Here is a 15,848-nt window from a genome sequence, read left to right as displayed (position 1 = left end):
TCCTTTGAAACATATGTAGCTCTTTAGCTGCTAAATGCTACAGGTAGCTAATTTAGCTTACGCAAGCTTTGGATTTTTCCACATACTAAAGTGGTATTCATGGGGCTCTAGTAAGACAATGCTCTGGACAGCATGTTTGGAGGGTGGTGCCTTCAATTTGTGGTTACAAGCAAACATATAACATGATAACCATTATTTTATCTACTAAAACATAGCCTAATCAGCTGCTACACATATTAGCATGTCCGGCTAGCTAGCTCACAACCTGGAGTAAATACAGAACATTATTTGTGGGGTTACTGGTTACATCAAAGAAACCCTGTTAGCAGCTAGCATATCTACTGAATGCTAGTCTGGTATAGAGTGCTGTAGGGATGACTTGGGAACAGCCTGACATTCCGAAACACCTCCATTCCGAAACCCCTCCATCCCGACACACCGCTGTTCCGAATCCGACTTTCAACTTCCGATTACTTCCCAATATGGTTAGGGTTAGGGGTTAGGGTCAGGGGTACCACAATAGCCTTTTCGGAATAGCGGGGTCTTTAGAAAAAATTAGAAACCACGCCATTACGATGAATGGAAGTCTATTTTCGGAACAGCGGGGTTTCGGAAAGGTGGGGTGTAACCGGATGACGTGTTTCTGTAGGCTAACAGGGAAGTTAGCATTGCCCTTGGACGTTGCGTTGGCCAAAACCTACAAGTCCTAATGTACTGCAACAGTAAAGCCAGCAGAATGTAACCTTTGAGCAACGCTTTCCTAATTAAACAGTCATTTAATCCATTGTTAAAATGAAAATATTAATTAGTGCAGCTTTAATTACACCAGCTCAGACAAACATTCCAGCCGAGTGGCTCCAGACGGTCTCTCCAGGTAGAACTGCAGTCAGTGAGTTTGACATATACTGTAAAGTCCTTGAAAGTAAATATGTGGGTAGAGAAGTACATATCATCATCACTTTGAGTTTAATGCAGAGATGCACCGCTAATACCTGCACAGCACAAGGCACTGGGGATAGACAAGTCTGTACCAGCCATTTTACAGTATTTACCACGCAGGGAAGCTCTTTCACACCCACTCAATTCCTGAGGCACTGAGCACAAGTCAGAATTTTATTTTGAGGCCTGTGTATATGAATTCCTGACCTCCAATTTAAATTAGATATAAAGTTTAAATACGTTTATGTCGGTGAGAGCTCATGCAGCCGAGTTCTGGAGGTGTTTTCTGTTCTTATCTATACACAGACTGTACTGTAGGTAAGACGTTTACACAGCACTGTGCGTCTGATGCAGATCGTCTCATTATTTCATGGTTTTGGTTTGCAGATAAGTAAAGTCCAGCAACTCTGCATTTAAAAATCCATCTTTTTTACCCCTTGGCTGGTACATTCGTTATCTGTGGACTGCCTCCTCTCTGTACCAGCGGAGAGCTTGATGTGAGAGCCCAGCACATTATGATTTATGTGCTTATTATTTAGATATGCTCAAAGCCCAAAGAAGGACGACGGCCGGTGGGGCTTATTCTTCCTCTGACAGCTGATGTCTGCCAGAGCTGCGCCGCTGATGGAAGCAACGGTGGATGTCTGCACAACTGACACAAACATCTCTGTCAAACAAAAACATGACGCACGAGTCTCTCCGTGTCCTCTTTATTGGGTGACAATGCCACTTTAGATTCTCAACAAAACTTTGTGTTTAAACAGCTGTAACAAGTGTTGATGGATGTCATTAGCTATTGAGGTGGACAACTGGAAGTTTAATAGAAAGAACAAAAAAAAGAACTACAAACTAAGATGTAACATAGTAAAAATGGCATACGAAACAGAGGAAATAAAATGTTTGGTACATTAACAAACTAGGTGTGGGTTTCATAGAAAAGATGCGAATGTTGGCGGTTTGTTTGGGAAAACACCTTCACATGATAAAAAATGAACGAACCGAATGGTACAAAACACAAGGTAAAAAAAGTAAAATCAGATACATGGATTTAAACGATAGATCAGGTGAAACTCTGAGGTCTCAACACAAGCTGTCAGGTATCTCACATTCTCCCCCAACACCGTCAGTCTCACGACAGCCTGAGTAAACAACAGGCACACACGATCAAAAGGATGACAAAATAAATAGGTAGACTAAACTGCTGTGTACACCCACTACTCAGAAACCAAAGAGCTACCCCACCATATCTTTCTTTTTTGTATATTTAAGACAGAGGAAAGAAATATTCAGAGAAAACTCCCGCCACGTCCCACTGGAACATTTTCTTGAGGTTTGGAGGAAGAGGACAGAATCAGGTCTCTGGTACACAGTTCACTGAAGGGCTGACAGTCGTACACCTCCTGGTTTGGCATTTCTCTCCTCCTCAGAGACAAAAATTACAAAACAACAACAAAAACCCTTCACCGATCTCATCTGGCTGCTTCTCCTGAACAGGAAATTAATCTTCTTTTGACAAAATGGTGCTGAGTACAACCTGCCCAGAGCAGCACGGTGATGAAGAGTCATGAGCAGGGATCTGAAGGGACGTTATTGGATCTGCAAGCTAAATAATAAACTGGCCGGGCAGCGTTACCCACAGCCGACGTGATGGGAAGTGAAGATAGGATTTTGCAGAGCACGTTCAGAAGCATCAGTCTGTAAAACGCAACGTGAACCTCTCAGAAAGGATCATTCTGGCTCATTGCAACTCACGCCTCACTTAATGTCTGTGTTTGTAATTTAATGATAACAACCAGCGTGCTCATCAAAATCATATCCGAGTTGCTGCCTTTCCAGATCTCATTAGTTAACTTTGTGTGTGTAATTATTACAGACAGACATGACAGCCAAAATTGCAAAATAGGGACGGGACACAAAAGATTTTTGGTGACAGATTGCAATAAAAACTCGCTGACGTATGGTCCTATATTCATTTCCTTCTGCATCTTTCACCTATCACCAAAAACCTGTCACCATGGCTGAAAGATTGTCTTTCTCATTGTATTCATTACTTAAAAAGATAAATCAGACGTGTGGAAATGACACCGATTCCAAATAAGGAACGACATACAACAGAATGACGTTGTTTTAAGCATATCGTGATGACTATTTTAGCCAGTATTGTCCCCTGCCTAACTGCACAGTAAAGCTGCACCCAGCTCACATTGTTCAAACTGTAATTCTCAGCAGCCAAGTGGGAAAAAAAAGATTCAAGTTGTAATTCTGAGTCAGAAGTATTGGAAAATCTTGACAGCTATGACATTATGTCCCATCAGGCGAAAAGGAAGGACAGAAGTGTCAATAAGCTGGTGGCAACATGACAACAGAAGTAGCTCATTCAGACTCTTCAATGGTCTGACCACAAGGCTTGAGTTCACATAGAAAATGTGGAAAGATTCCCAAGTCAGATAATGTTTTGTCTGTTCCTCCCATTCTGCCGACATCACCTGAATGGAGCATATATTTATTATAAGCCAAAATGATAATTTAAAGGTGCAATATGTAAAATTATCAACATAATGTGAAGAAATAACAGTTTTGATGCTATGACATCTATGTAATGTGTTGTAAAGCATGTTTAGCATGCTAACCAGCTAGCCCTGGCCCTTCACGGTCCAAACCTCCTGTTCCAGCAGTGTAAACACCAACACTCCCCGGGTGCTCTGAGCCCCCAGTCCAGACCGCTAACGGCACGGCTAATGGAGCTCTCTAGCTAACGGCAGCCACAGTTAGCAGCAGTTAGTCTGGTGATGTGCTGCCCCCCGTTTGTTTTGAGCAGAAACTCAACAGGTGGCCAATTCTTACATATTGCACCTTTAAAAACGTGCTGGCATCGGCTTTGTTTTCAATCCAATGCAGCCTGAACACTTGTTTCATGACTTCAAGCAGTTCTGGCTTCAGACAGAAGAAAGCCCTTTTGTCTTTTACATCTTGACTTTCTCATCACTCCGTTAGCTTCAATGCCACTGGTGACGTTCATGACTGTTTTTTCAAAGCGAATGCATCTCCACCTCATCTCCAAGCCTTTGGAATTTGTCTTCTTTTGGTAAAGTGTGACTGCCTCCGAGACTGAGCCTCTGATGCACAGCACATGTTAACCATCAGTCCGACAAGCGGTAGACTGACCGGCATTTCTCCACTGAGTTGGGAAAAACTAAAAACTAAAAAATGCCATTTTGTACATTCAGCAATGTATTAGGATTTGTTTTTTTTGATTGATTCATACATTTGTATTGCTGGTAAGCCATGGTCCAATGTGTGTTTTAAGGCAGAGGGTCCATGCAACAATCATCAGCCAATGTGGACGACAACAGCTGGTCCACATTTCCTTGAGCACAGATTTCAGTGCATACACCTGCAGTTTATAGACTGTATATATTCATGTATGTGCATAATATCTCCACATGCACAGGTTGATTGAAGGATATACTCTTTGAGAAGTCTGCATTCCGAGACACAAGCACACCGTCGCACTGAGAACAAGTCAGTAGCATAAATAAAACAAAAAGGTTGAGCTTGTTTGTAACAAGTGTCCTTCAGGTATCGCTGCAGACACCAACACCACAACGTGTCTGTGTATGTTCATGCCTTATTTATGGGTTTGTATGTGTCTTTATGTATACTTGAAAGTGAGGGTGAGCAGCCTGCATCATCTCAGGGTGCTTTGGTACTCGTGTATGTTTATACATGTCCACAGCGCCTCTAAAAGTGCTTCCTCACGGGTGTTTTTTAAGTGTTGACGTGTCCTCGGAGAGCTCGCAGAGGCTTTCAGAGGGCTTTGGCACTGGTGGTGTGGGAGACGGTGTGGGACACAGGCTTCTGTGGGTAGCGGCTGTAGTAGTAAACCTGGAACAGGATGGCGAAGTCCACGAAGACCTGCAGCAGCCCACACGTCCAGAACTGCACAGGAGCCTGGGTGAGCAGGAAGTAGCCTGTTTTGAAGGTGTCGCCGCTGGTCCACATCAGAACCATCTTGATACTGTGAGGAAAGAGTAAAAGGAGGGATGATGAGTAAAGGAGAAGACTTCAAACTTAATGCTATCATGAAAATGTGATCATGAAAATAAGAACGATCAAATAACAGTTTTGTTGTTTTTATAGCATTATACACATTTTGTTTTGTCAAAATGTCTCTGTTTTCTATTTCAGAAATCGGGTCAGAAAATCAATATTTATTTCATAACGAACACTTTAATTCATTTCCACTTGGCACTAGCACCTTGTCACCAGACCTGTCCTGACCATAACATTAATGCATCTTGAAAACATTTCCACCTGGTTATTTTTGCTCCGTCTTAATTCAATTTGGCCACCAAGAGCACATATTAATGACAGCAGGAAAGGGCGCAGACCAATGCAATATCAATCCAGACAAGAAGGAAAAAACAAAATTGCCACAGTAACAACCAGGGGAAATTGAAATAGTTAATGTTCTCAGGGTGCAGGCTTCTCATCAACTCCACATCCTGTGGCACAGTTACACGCTGAGATGGCTCTTCATAGGGCGCTCATGAGACGATCCAGGGGATGAGTAACAGTTAAATAAAGAGTTATTGTGTGAGAAGCGACTGGAGAAAAGCGGCGATGTGATGTGAAGGCAGGGTTACTTTAAGTGTAAGCTTTGTCCTCTCGCTGCCGCTGGGAAGCACTGTGAACTCGACTAATGAGATGGAAAAGGAAGTCTAATAAGAGAAGAGGAAACAAAGGGAAAAGACCAAAGCCCCCAGCTTCAAACACACAACTTAATGTACATGCCCTACTCTCCAAAAATAGACAAAGATACAGCAAACAACTGCACTGAGGGAAGGTGGGGACATCACCTTTTTGAGGCCCCATTAAAAGCACTGCTGGCTGCTGTACTTCTGCAGAGCTCACTTCTACTTGACTGTTTTTTTCAGAAACTTTTCATTTCTTCTGCTTGAGACAGAGATGTGTGTAGGCAATGCTGGCAAAGACAGGACTGAGCCAGCACTGTGTCTACAATGCACCGCTGTGCACACATAAACACACACATAAACACTTCAGCAACTTGCCTACAACAATAGGAACACATGCTGAGACATTTGAAATCCTTTCACTCATGCGTGCCGGTTTGCTTGGTCAGCACTATTTGAATAAGCTTTGCAGGGTATTTTTTTTGTCCCTGCGCCAAGTTCTGCTGAATTTAAAGGGTTGGATTTTCCCCACTGTTATCCGCCCATGCAAGATGGTTTTGGTTTTATTTGTCCTCGTTTTAAAAAGTGTCTGTCTCTCAGATTTTTCTGCCTCCACTCAAATCCAATGAATGTTGGTTAGCAGGAGTGCTGTTAGTCATCAAAAGCCTGGTGTTTGACCTGCAGTGCAGTTTTGTCTCTCTCATGCACCAGCACCTCGCCGTCACTGACTGGACTGCTTGCCTCTACTTTTTCCTACTTGTAAACAGAAATCAATTGATAACTGTGAAGGAAATGTACAACAATGTCACAGATCACGTCTCATTTGCTATGAATGGAGTAAATGTAGAGTAAAAAAACAACAACAGCTAAGCCTGTACCAAAATCTGGTGGGCCAATATCGACCAATAACATCGACTGACTGATACATTGCTCAAGCTTTAGTTACTAGATCAATTTAAACCAGTTTTCACAAACCTTTTAAACTATGGCACCCCTTTATAAAGATTTTCAGGCCCCAATGACACCCTAACAAAAGCTTGAATGCTGAGAAGCGTGTTGCATTACTATGACAACTGGCAACTGTAAAATGTTGTCACCAGTCTGAGCTGTAGCAGAAAAGATCTGCAAATGGCAACGACTTTCTTAAGTTTAGGGAAATGTTGTGGTTATGGAAAGTAAGCTACGGTTAAGTTAAAGTTAGGGTGAGGCTACTGAAACACTTGGGAAAGGTTCGGGAAAGACCATGTTAATAGTTAATAAAACTACAAACACTGATTGTGTGTCTGTGATGGGAGGGAAGCTCCAGTTTCCTGAAGTCAGACATGCTGGATGCTTATCACTCACCCTTATTTTTTGCCCAGACCACATATAGGCCGCAATACTTCCTGCACTGGAAATGGATGCAAATTATGAGGTTGACAATTGTCCAGTATGAATGGATGTCTGTACTGGGCTGGACTGAATTGGAGGAAGTCCATGCTGTCAGGATCCACAGTCCACTATTGTTGTTACAGCAGCTGTAACTGTCGCTGGATGGCTTGACTGAAAACATTTCCAGACAGCTACTTTCTCACTGTTTCAAGTCACTCTCAGCATCGCTTATTAGATCTTGGTTGTCTCAGACTATTTCTTTCAACTGGATGAAGGATTTTATTCGTTGGGTGTCTGGATCTTCAGGGTGTTACTGAGAACACTCAGCCACTAAATGTAGCATTTTACCCCCTTCAACTGCATCCAAGTTACAACACCACTGATGTGTCCCCTCAAGTGGTTGCCAGTTTCATTAGCTAGCAAATGTTAGCTAATGTTGCTAACGCTTGCTTACGTTAACATTGCTAAAGCTAGATGGCTAACATTAGGACAGTACCAACAGTGTCAAATTTGCTATTATTGGCTACTACTGACTGTCAAACCTTGTTTAAAGCTGGAACCAAATGTCAGAATTCTTACACAGAGCTAAATAAAATAATCATTTTGGAACAAGCTGAGCTAACGCTTGCAGCAGTACAGTATGCAGTTCATATTCAGATAACATTACATTAGACATCTCATTTATTTTTCACTTGCCCAATAGAACAACTGCATCAGGTCCTGAGCAATTTTTCAGGTCAAGCCTTGCATCCTAATCTAAACTGGCAACAGTGGTGGTTTAACAGTGAAGACAACAACTCCCATGATCCCATGCTCCCTAGCTGCATGTCATCAACCTCAGTCTTTGGGTATTGTTTCGATTGAGAGACCCCTCATTGAGGAAAATTACATCCTTTGACAAAACAGTCAATCAAATCCAAATCAAAACAGTCAACCACCGCCCCCTCGGCCTCCAGCTGGCTACCATTTGCTGGGCATTGTATGCACAAACAATGGTTTTCAATTCATTAGAGAAAGATCAATTCCAGCTGTAATCTCAAAACTGGCGCTCGACAATTACTCCATGGCGGGGTCAAGTATTGTCAATCAATACAACTGAGTCTTGTCACATCCTGTGTGGATCCTCTGATGGAACATGCTGAGATAAACCTGTCACAGAACGAGTCCTGCAGCAGGTGGAACATGACGGTGTGACCATCAAGCAAACAGGATGAGTCTTTGTGTTAGCATATCGCCTGCCTTTCTGCAAGCCTCTTAACAGATGTAAAGGATGGATGAGAGGTAATCTAGTCTCTCCCCCAGCAGAGCTGAGTGTAGCCCCAACATGTTGTGCCTCGTCGGGGCAAAGCTCTGCAGCCAGATCTCTTCATACATTATTCATGCCTCCAGCTTCACCTTAGCCCTTTTCGTTTGCAAGGCCAATTTGTGCAAACCTTGCTATTTTCCTTATATTCCCGTCTGTCTTTCTACCGGCTCTTTCCCTGCAGCATCTCTGAATGTCCCTTCTGGCTTCCATATACTTTTTCTTTTTTCATAAGCCCACTCTCTACAGCACTTCTCTCTTCCTCCATTCATCTTCCCACCTCCTTCCACCGGCGCCTTCGCCTCTCTATACCTGTTTGCATTCGCCTCCCCCCCTGCCTTCCGCCCTCACACTCTGCTTTCTCAGTAAGGAGCTTGTTAGTTCTGTGGGAAGAGACCCTCCCTCCACAGTCCTCACTCCCTCTCCTCCCCCGTGCTCCTCGGCAGCTGCTGTCTGAGCTACGACGATATGTACCTGCAGGTAATGATGAGAGAGGCAGGATTGGTGTTTGATCAATGCCTCCGTTGGTTCCCTAATAAGAGGTAACACGGAGACAGCCGGGGAAACAGGGTGCGAACATGCCCGGCTACTTATTTGTCACCTTATCTGAGTGATATATAGAGGCAAGGAGAGAGAAAGCACAATGAGCTCCTGGTAAGTGTGTTGTATAGCAGAACTGCCTTTGAATTTGTATTGCTTGTAATATAGAAAAGACAGAAAGTTAAAGCACAAAGTGATTTATTTACAGGCTATTTTAAGCCAAGATGAATGAATTGGCAGCTACAGGCCTTTTGGAACAGCTTCAGGGTAAATAAATAAAAAAGACTTTGACAGAATAATATTGACAGGAGCGGAGAAGCGGGGCTGTGGTGGGCGACAAACTTTCCACAGTATAAGTACAGGACTGAGTTGTATCGGCTAGTCGTGAATCCTTTATCAAGTTTGTGCATAAAGTTCTTAGTAACTACAAGTTTCCCAATTGCCTGAAATATTTGTAGCACAGTCCAATCAAAAGCAACCAACTATGTAAAGGCTATAACTGCAACCACTATGAAATCAGTTTTGAACCATTTAAGATGTTTCTTGTTTCCCCTCTCTTCGTTTATATATTTTATCCTTTGTAAATGTGGACATTACTTCGTTTTTTTTTTTTTGTTTTGAGTAGGCTATTCAGATATTTTAGGAAATATCTGGTTATGTTAATCTAGCTAATGTTATGCAATATAATATACATATATTATTATATTTTATAATATTTTATATTTTGTGGCATATTTTGTTATCTTTACCTCCACCAAGGAGGTTACGTTTTCACCCGGGTCCCTTCATTGGTTGGTTTGTCAGCAGGATAACACAAAAGATACAAAACAGATTACCATCAAACTTGGATGTAGGATGCGTCTCGGCCCAGAATAGACCCCATTAAGTTTTGGTGTAGTGTGGAATAAAGGAACGGATTCAGGAAAGTTTTTTTGTGGATATTTTTGATAATGTCTCTGGTAAAAATGCATGGATCTTGATGATTAAAAGGTGTATTTCAGGCATTTTTTAGGTATCTGTGAGTGAGTACTATTTGATGCCGATCCTAGCAGTTGTGGATGGTTTAAAATTTAGAGGGATACAGGGTTCAGTAATGCAGAGGTTGATATTGGATTAGGCTTGATTGAATTAAAGGCCTTGGTGGAGGTTTGCACTCTACTTTGTGCTATTCCAGTTTTCATTTTTTCTTTTCTTTAAAAACATCAACTAAGTGCAATATTTTACACATACTTCAGACGACTTCTTTTTCTTCCTCGTTTATACATTTTTAAAAATATTCTTTAACTCATAAGTTACATGAAATACGCTGAAGGTGGAGTTTCTTTTATGTCATCACCTTGTCAAATGTTGTTTGTTAGTGTGCTGATGTGAATAAAGTTCCAATAAAACACTTACCTGCCACTCCTTTGTAAATGTGTGTACTACTTCATTTGTTTGTGAATATAGCGGACATTTGTATTCATACAGTTTTAAAGAGCAGAAAAATATATTTATGCTAATGTAGCTAATGTTGTTTGGTCATTGAGACTAACATTATTTAATACTGTTATATATATATAAAGTTATGTTTTATAATATTTTATATTTTGTGGTATGTTGTGTTATCTTATGATAATTTAAATTCTATTAAGATTAAATTCCAAATGGGTAAAATCTTTACAAGCTAAAGCAACAGTTGCTGGTTGGTTCATTCAGCTACAGTAGAGAACAGCTACACCGTACAGTTATTTAGTGTAACTTACTGTTTACATAGTAATATAGCTGTAACTACCACTTAAGTTGGAGTCGGTTGCTGCAGCTGCAAGTGAAACAGGAGCCACTCAGATTGGAAAAAGCTAAAGAGCCATAATCTCATTTGAGGAAGCCGAACCCATTTGCTGTTAAAATATCACTTAATTAAGAGTTACTTTTACATGTAGTCATATCTTACTAAACAGACGTAGTGAGGTCCGTAATCTCCTCTGCTATAAATTTGTCTTAATCTTATCGTCCCTGCAGCTCCTCTCTCAGGATTCAGCGGTGAGTCAGCTCGCTTCTGAACTACTACAGCACAGCAGTGAGCACATACAGGAGGTAAAGCAGACCAGCGCTGAATCATCATGCACTTACTAAAACTGGGAGGTATAACTGGGGAAATTACTATGGTGCTGAGAGGAAAGTCATTTGGGAGATAAAACATTGAAGGGAAGAAGAATAAATCTGTTTATCCCAGAACGACAGCCTACACTGTCTGTTTCATGTAATCATGTCAGAAAGGTTACAGCCTCGTCATCCTTCCACACGCATTCAATGTTTTCGTCTGCAGCTATTTTTATTTGTGATATTTCTATTTTTCCACCCTAATTTTAGGCGTCTCCATTCAGGTGTTTTTGCCCACATTGAAAATGTGCATAAAAAACCAAGGACATTACATTAAAACCTGGACACAGTGTTGAAGTGGAGCCCCGTTCGTTCCTATGAAAGCTGCTCAGTGGTGCATGAAGCCAAAATGGCTCCACTTCCCAGCTATATATTAACCCAGATCTTCCATTTGTGGGGCTCATGGAGCGTGCACACTAGAGACTTCCACCGACCGAGCTGGCTAACTTCCGGTTTAGCACCCGGTTTGGCGTGAATAGAGATAAAATGATTTAATCGTGCGGCTCTTCTAGGCTTTCCAAGCGTTATGGGATCAATTGGATCAAATTATGACAGTGAAACGAGTCATTTCGCTGGGGCGTGACACTCAAAACAAGTTCCAGTGTGCTTTAAAGAGAAATAAAGGGTTACCCCACTGCATCATGTCGCACAGTACTGGCAATATTGAAGGAAATCTGTCCATCATTGTATAAATATTTGCAAGAGAGAAAATATTTAGGCTCGTCGTGCCTTCGCTCGAACTCATCATTTCATTTTCTTCAAATATTGAGGGTCTGTGCTGTAAGAGTGTAATCACTTTGAGGACGAGGCACTTGTTTATTGGAGTCCCTAATAAACAAGTAACCTGATATTAGTTTTCTTTTGTTTTGTGAGTAGATGCCACTTCTGAACTTAATTTGGCAGTTCTTTATGTTTCTTGCCAATATCATCAGTATTGTCTGTTGCCTTCACTAAATTCTGTTGAATTTGTTTTATGAGAAGAAAACGCAGCATACAGAAGAAAAGGCGTTTCTCTGACAAAATAAGACTCACTTCCATCGGTAAGTCTCAGCAGGATTCTCCCCCTGAAGAACAGAAACAAACTGATTTTGATGATTTTTTCATCTACGCTGATAAAGATGAAGCAGTGCCCTGACTGATGTGTTGGACGGATGATCTTAAGGTTCTCCAGCTGCAGTGACCCGCTGCAGGGAGCCACCGAGCTGCTCTGTTCTACAGCCACGCACCGGGCCACAGGGGTGACTGCCCGGCAGCATCAGTCGTCAATACAGATCCATCCCAGCACGTGGCTCTGTGTGTGTGTGTGTGTGTGTGTGTGTGTGTGGACAGCAGCCTGCAGGCTAAATAAGGCTCTGGCACTTTTATCTAGCATACTGGGATGCAGCTCAAGACCACAAGCCTTATAAGGCTGCAGTTGGCTGTCTGGATGTCCCACCTCGCTGTTTTTTTGTCTGTGTTTGTCTGTGTGTTGTATTTTATTTGTTTTATGGCAGGCTGCTAAGTATCAGCATGTAGCTCTGACTCCCCAAAGCTTGGGACCATCTAAAAATAGCAGCAGCCTGAAAACTATTAACCCCCCCCCATCCTCCAAACACTGCGCTCTCACACCTTTCGTCTGGCCTAATGTCCCCCATAAAACATCTGTCTGTCTTCAAGTATTTACAGTAGCACTGGCTGAGGTAGTTTCACTTGGTTCCAAATCCAGTTCCAACTAGTTCAAAAGATTCAAGACAAAAAAAACTAAAAAGTATGCAAATTAAACATTAAGCCAGAACAACACGGCCAGCATTAAGGGCACTTAGTTTAATTTCACTTTCAAATCAAACACTAGAAAACTTATTAAAATGTTAAGTTAATGTCTGACACAAATTGCAGAACTAATTATGGGAAGCAAACAAGCCTTTCCCCCAAAAACACAGCCAGCCTCCCTGGACCTCTACACTGCATTTCATATCAATCTTGAATGATTGTGGGATATCTCTCTTTTCATTTCAATGACTCCTGACCTTTGTCCTTTGAAAAGGTCCCACTCTGCCTCTTTCTCCATTTCTCTGGGGTTTGAATAAGCTGTAAAATGAGAGGTCTGAGCAGCTGCCAGTCACTATATGTGAGCTGTTCAGGCCTGATAACTGCATCAGGGTGCAGTGTAATAACCAGAGTCTGAAGAAGGGCAGGGCCCCCGGGTAGATGCGCAAAAACTGAAGAATTTTATTGCTTTATGGCACAAAATGGTATGAGAGCAGAGCTTTTTCAGGCCAAATATCAAAGGAATTTTCACTCAGGTTTGTGCAGTAGCGACTGGTGAAAGAAGTGAAGAGACAATAAATGAAATCAAACATGGTTATCATGAACCAAACAGACAACAAGCTGAGACTGAGGAGGAGGACTGTTACTTTGACAACATCCTCTGTAAATATTAGCAGTGTGAAAAAGGCCAGCAGTGTCGTTCGCTTCAGCAATTATTGGAAGATATTATATTTAATAGTACTATGATGTTGTTGAACAGTGCATATACTGTAGCTGATACGTTTGTAGTGAAGCATCACGTTTGAGTATTCTCTCACCCACACACAATTTTCCTGTCAATCTTTGATTCTCCACATGCTAAATTGAAGTGCATAGAGCTGAAGTGTAGCAACACTCGCCTTCTCAACAGTTTAAAGAGTGGTGTCTTTTTTTAAGACTTTTCAAAACTAAAACCAAAAGAGGAAAAGTGAAAGTAACTGATCAATCAGTGTGTTTTTCTACTTTAGCAAAGTTACAAACGTTTATGTTCAGCTAACCAGCTCACTAAGATTACTTTGCCAATGCCAACTTACTCTACCTACATTACTTTATAGGGTTACAGGTGACGTAAGAAAACCCCTGGTTCAGGACTGACACGTTCACTGTGCAGTAGAGTGTGGACCCTGGTCCTGGAGACAGGACTGGCTCTGTCCTGCTCTTTATTGGATTCGGGTGGATGTCAATGTTACCCAGGCTAGCATCCAGTTAGCAACTAACTCATCAGTTAACAGCTCTTCAAATTATCTTCATTTGTTAAAGCAAACAGTTTGAAATAGCAAACAAATAGCAATAAGGCATACATCTTACTTATGTTGCTTGTCCAAGTCTATCGTAAGATGAGCACTCAAAACAGTTCTTACATAAAAAAAAACTGGTCTGATTTTACATTTTTCCTTATGTACACTGGAACACAATGACAACAGAAAAGACAGGAATCATTGTCCAGTGAGGACACAGTATTGTTTTTCTGTGAAATGTAGATTAGCTTTAGCCGAGGGTTGGGAAATATGGTCTTAAAATAATAACATATTTTTAGGCTGTATTGTGATACATGATAGATATTTTGATATTTTGAAATCTCCTCAAAACCACTTCCTCAATGCTGGGACTGGCCGACCAAATCAAATATCACGATATTTGATTTCCAAATACCTGGATATCAATACTGCGTTAATATTGTAGCAATGACTATTGATACTTACATATTTTTAAAAAACTAGTACTAGGACAAGCAGAACAGTTTGGTAAGCTCAGAAAATGACATCACTTTACTGTAATGCAGCCTTTAAAACCAGGAGAAAGACAACACTTGCGCCAAATCACTATATAGAGATATCCAAAATCTAAACCGACATATAGTCTCATAGCATGATACTGATATAATATCTACTTACAGTATTGTCCAGCCCTGCTACAGCCTCTGCCTTTTATTACGTATGTAGCCAAGAAGTGTCATTTTAAGGACTAGTTACAGGCAAGCTACTACTGATAACTGATAACTGGCTTTAACTAGAAACGATGACTGCTTTTGTCCACCTCTGTGAAATCATGAAATATTTTGTGAATCGACATCACTTTCACTGTAGACTGCACAAGTTCAATAAGAGAAGAGAAGAAGAGCGGTGAAAAGACACCAGGGGTTGAAAAGTAGAGAGCTGGAAGGGACAGGGGATATCCTCACACACACGGTGTATGGGTGGTGTTAATGCAATCCCCTAAGGTCCCATTATGGTAGCAGAACAGTCTCTGGTGTCAGACAGCATCAGTGAGGTTAACAGAGAACCTGGGGATGAATTAACATCAGGCAAATACCAAATGCCTTCAGCTGTATCCTCATGGGACAAACATGTCCAACGCGGGACTCATCAGCCTCCCCCAGAACTCTCCCCGTATTTCATTATTAGAAACTGACTTTGCTGCTGCCTGTCTGACAGCGAGTCATGGTGCAGTGCTGGTGTGTATACACACCGAGGACATACTTTATGATTCATTCTCCTGCTCCGACTCCATCCTCTGCCTACCGGGGAGGGTGTATACTGTACAGTGTGATGTTTTACAGCATGTCAGAGTGCTGGAAGTTCTCTGACACTTGTTAGAAATGATAAGGCGGTTGGAGTGGGGGCTCACTGGCTGGGTTATTAAGTGGAAGGAGGTCAGCGTGTTGTTTTTCCCCACACAGACGAGCTGCATGGGATCTGATTATTTTACAAGACAGGGCACTCTGCTTTACTTCTGCTGTCTGTGTTTGTCTCCACAAAATGCATATGGGCACAAACATAAACTGCAAGTGCAACCAGTTCAGGGTTAAAATCTTAAAAAAAAGAAAATATTTTGCTTTTAAAAATTGTACAGCTTTCCATTTCCTTCCTATTTCCTTCCCACACACACACACACGCACACACAGGAGAACCTTGAACAGAGTGCTGAGGTAAAGTAACCTAGCAACGACGTGCTAGACTCAACAGGTTTGGCAGAGAGGGAGGAGGGACACAAACAACAAACAGATCTGGAAATGACAATGTCCTCCGCCGTCTATGGCAGCTTTATCCTCACCGGCTGATGGCTGGCACAATGAG

General features: G+C 41.7%; 1 protein-coding gene across 2 annotated transcripts in view; it reads right to left on the bottom strand.

The window, feature by feature from the left end:
* Nucleotides 1-1,633: 1,633 nt before the first annotated feature.
* The window catches only part of slc66a2 (solute carrier family 66 member 2), a 32,824-nt gene continuing 18,609 nt past the window's right edge, over nucleotides 1,634-15,848 (bottom strand). For both annotated transcript variants that reach the window (XM_084378603.1, XM_084378604.1), the window contains one exon: nucleotides 1,634-4,957. In XM_084378603.1, the coding sequence (XP_084234729.1) occupies nucleotides 4,747-4,957 (211 nt within the window). In that variant the 3' untranslated portion in view covers nucleotides 1,634-4,746. The remainder of the gene's footprint in view (nucleotides 4,958-15,848) is intronic.

The sequence above is a fragment of the Pagrus pagrus genome, assembly GCF_965226575.1.
Source record: "Pagrus pagrus genome assembly, chromosome: 17".
Classification (NCBI taxonomy): Eukaryota; Metazoa; Chordata; class Actinopteri; order Spariformes; family Sparidae; genus Pagrus; species Pagrus pagrus.
The sequence above is the reverse complement of the archived record's forward strand: the minus strand, read 5'-3'. Positions and strand labels throughout refer to the sequence as shown.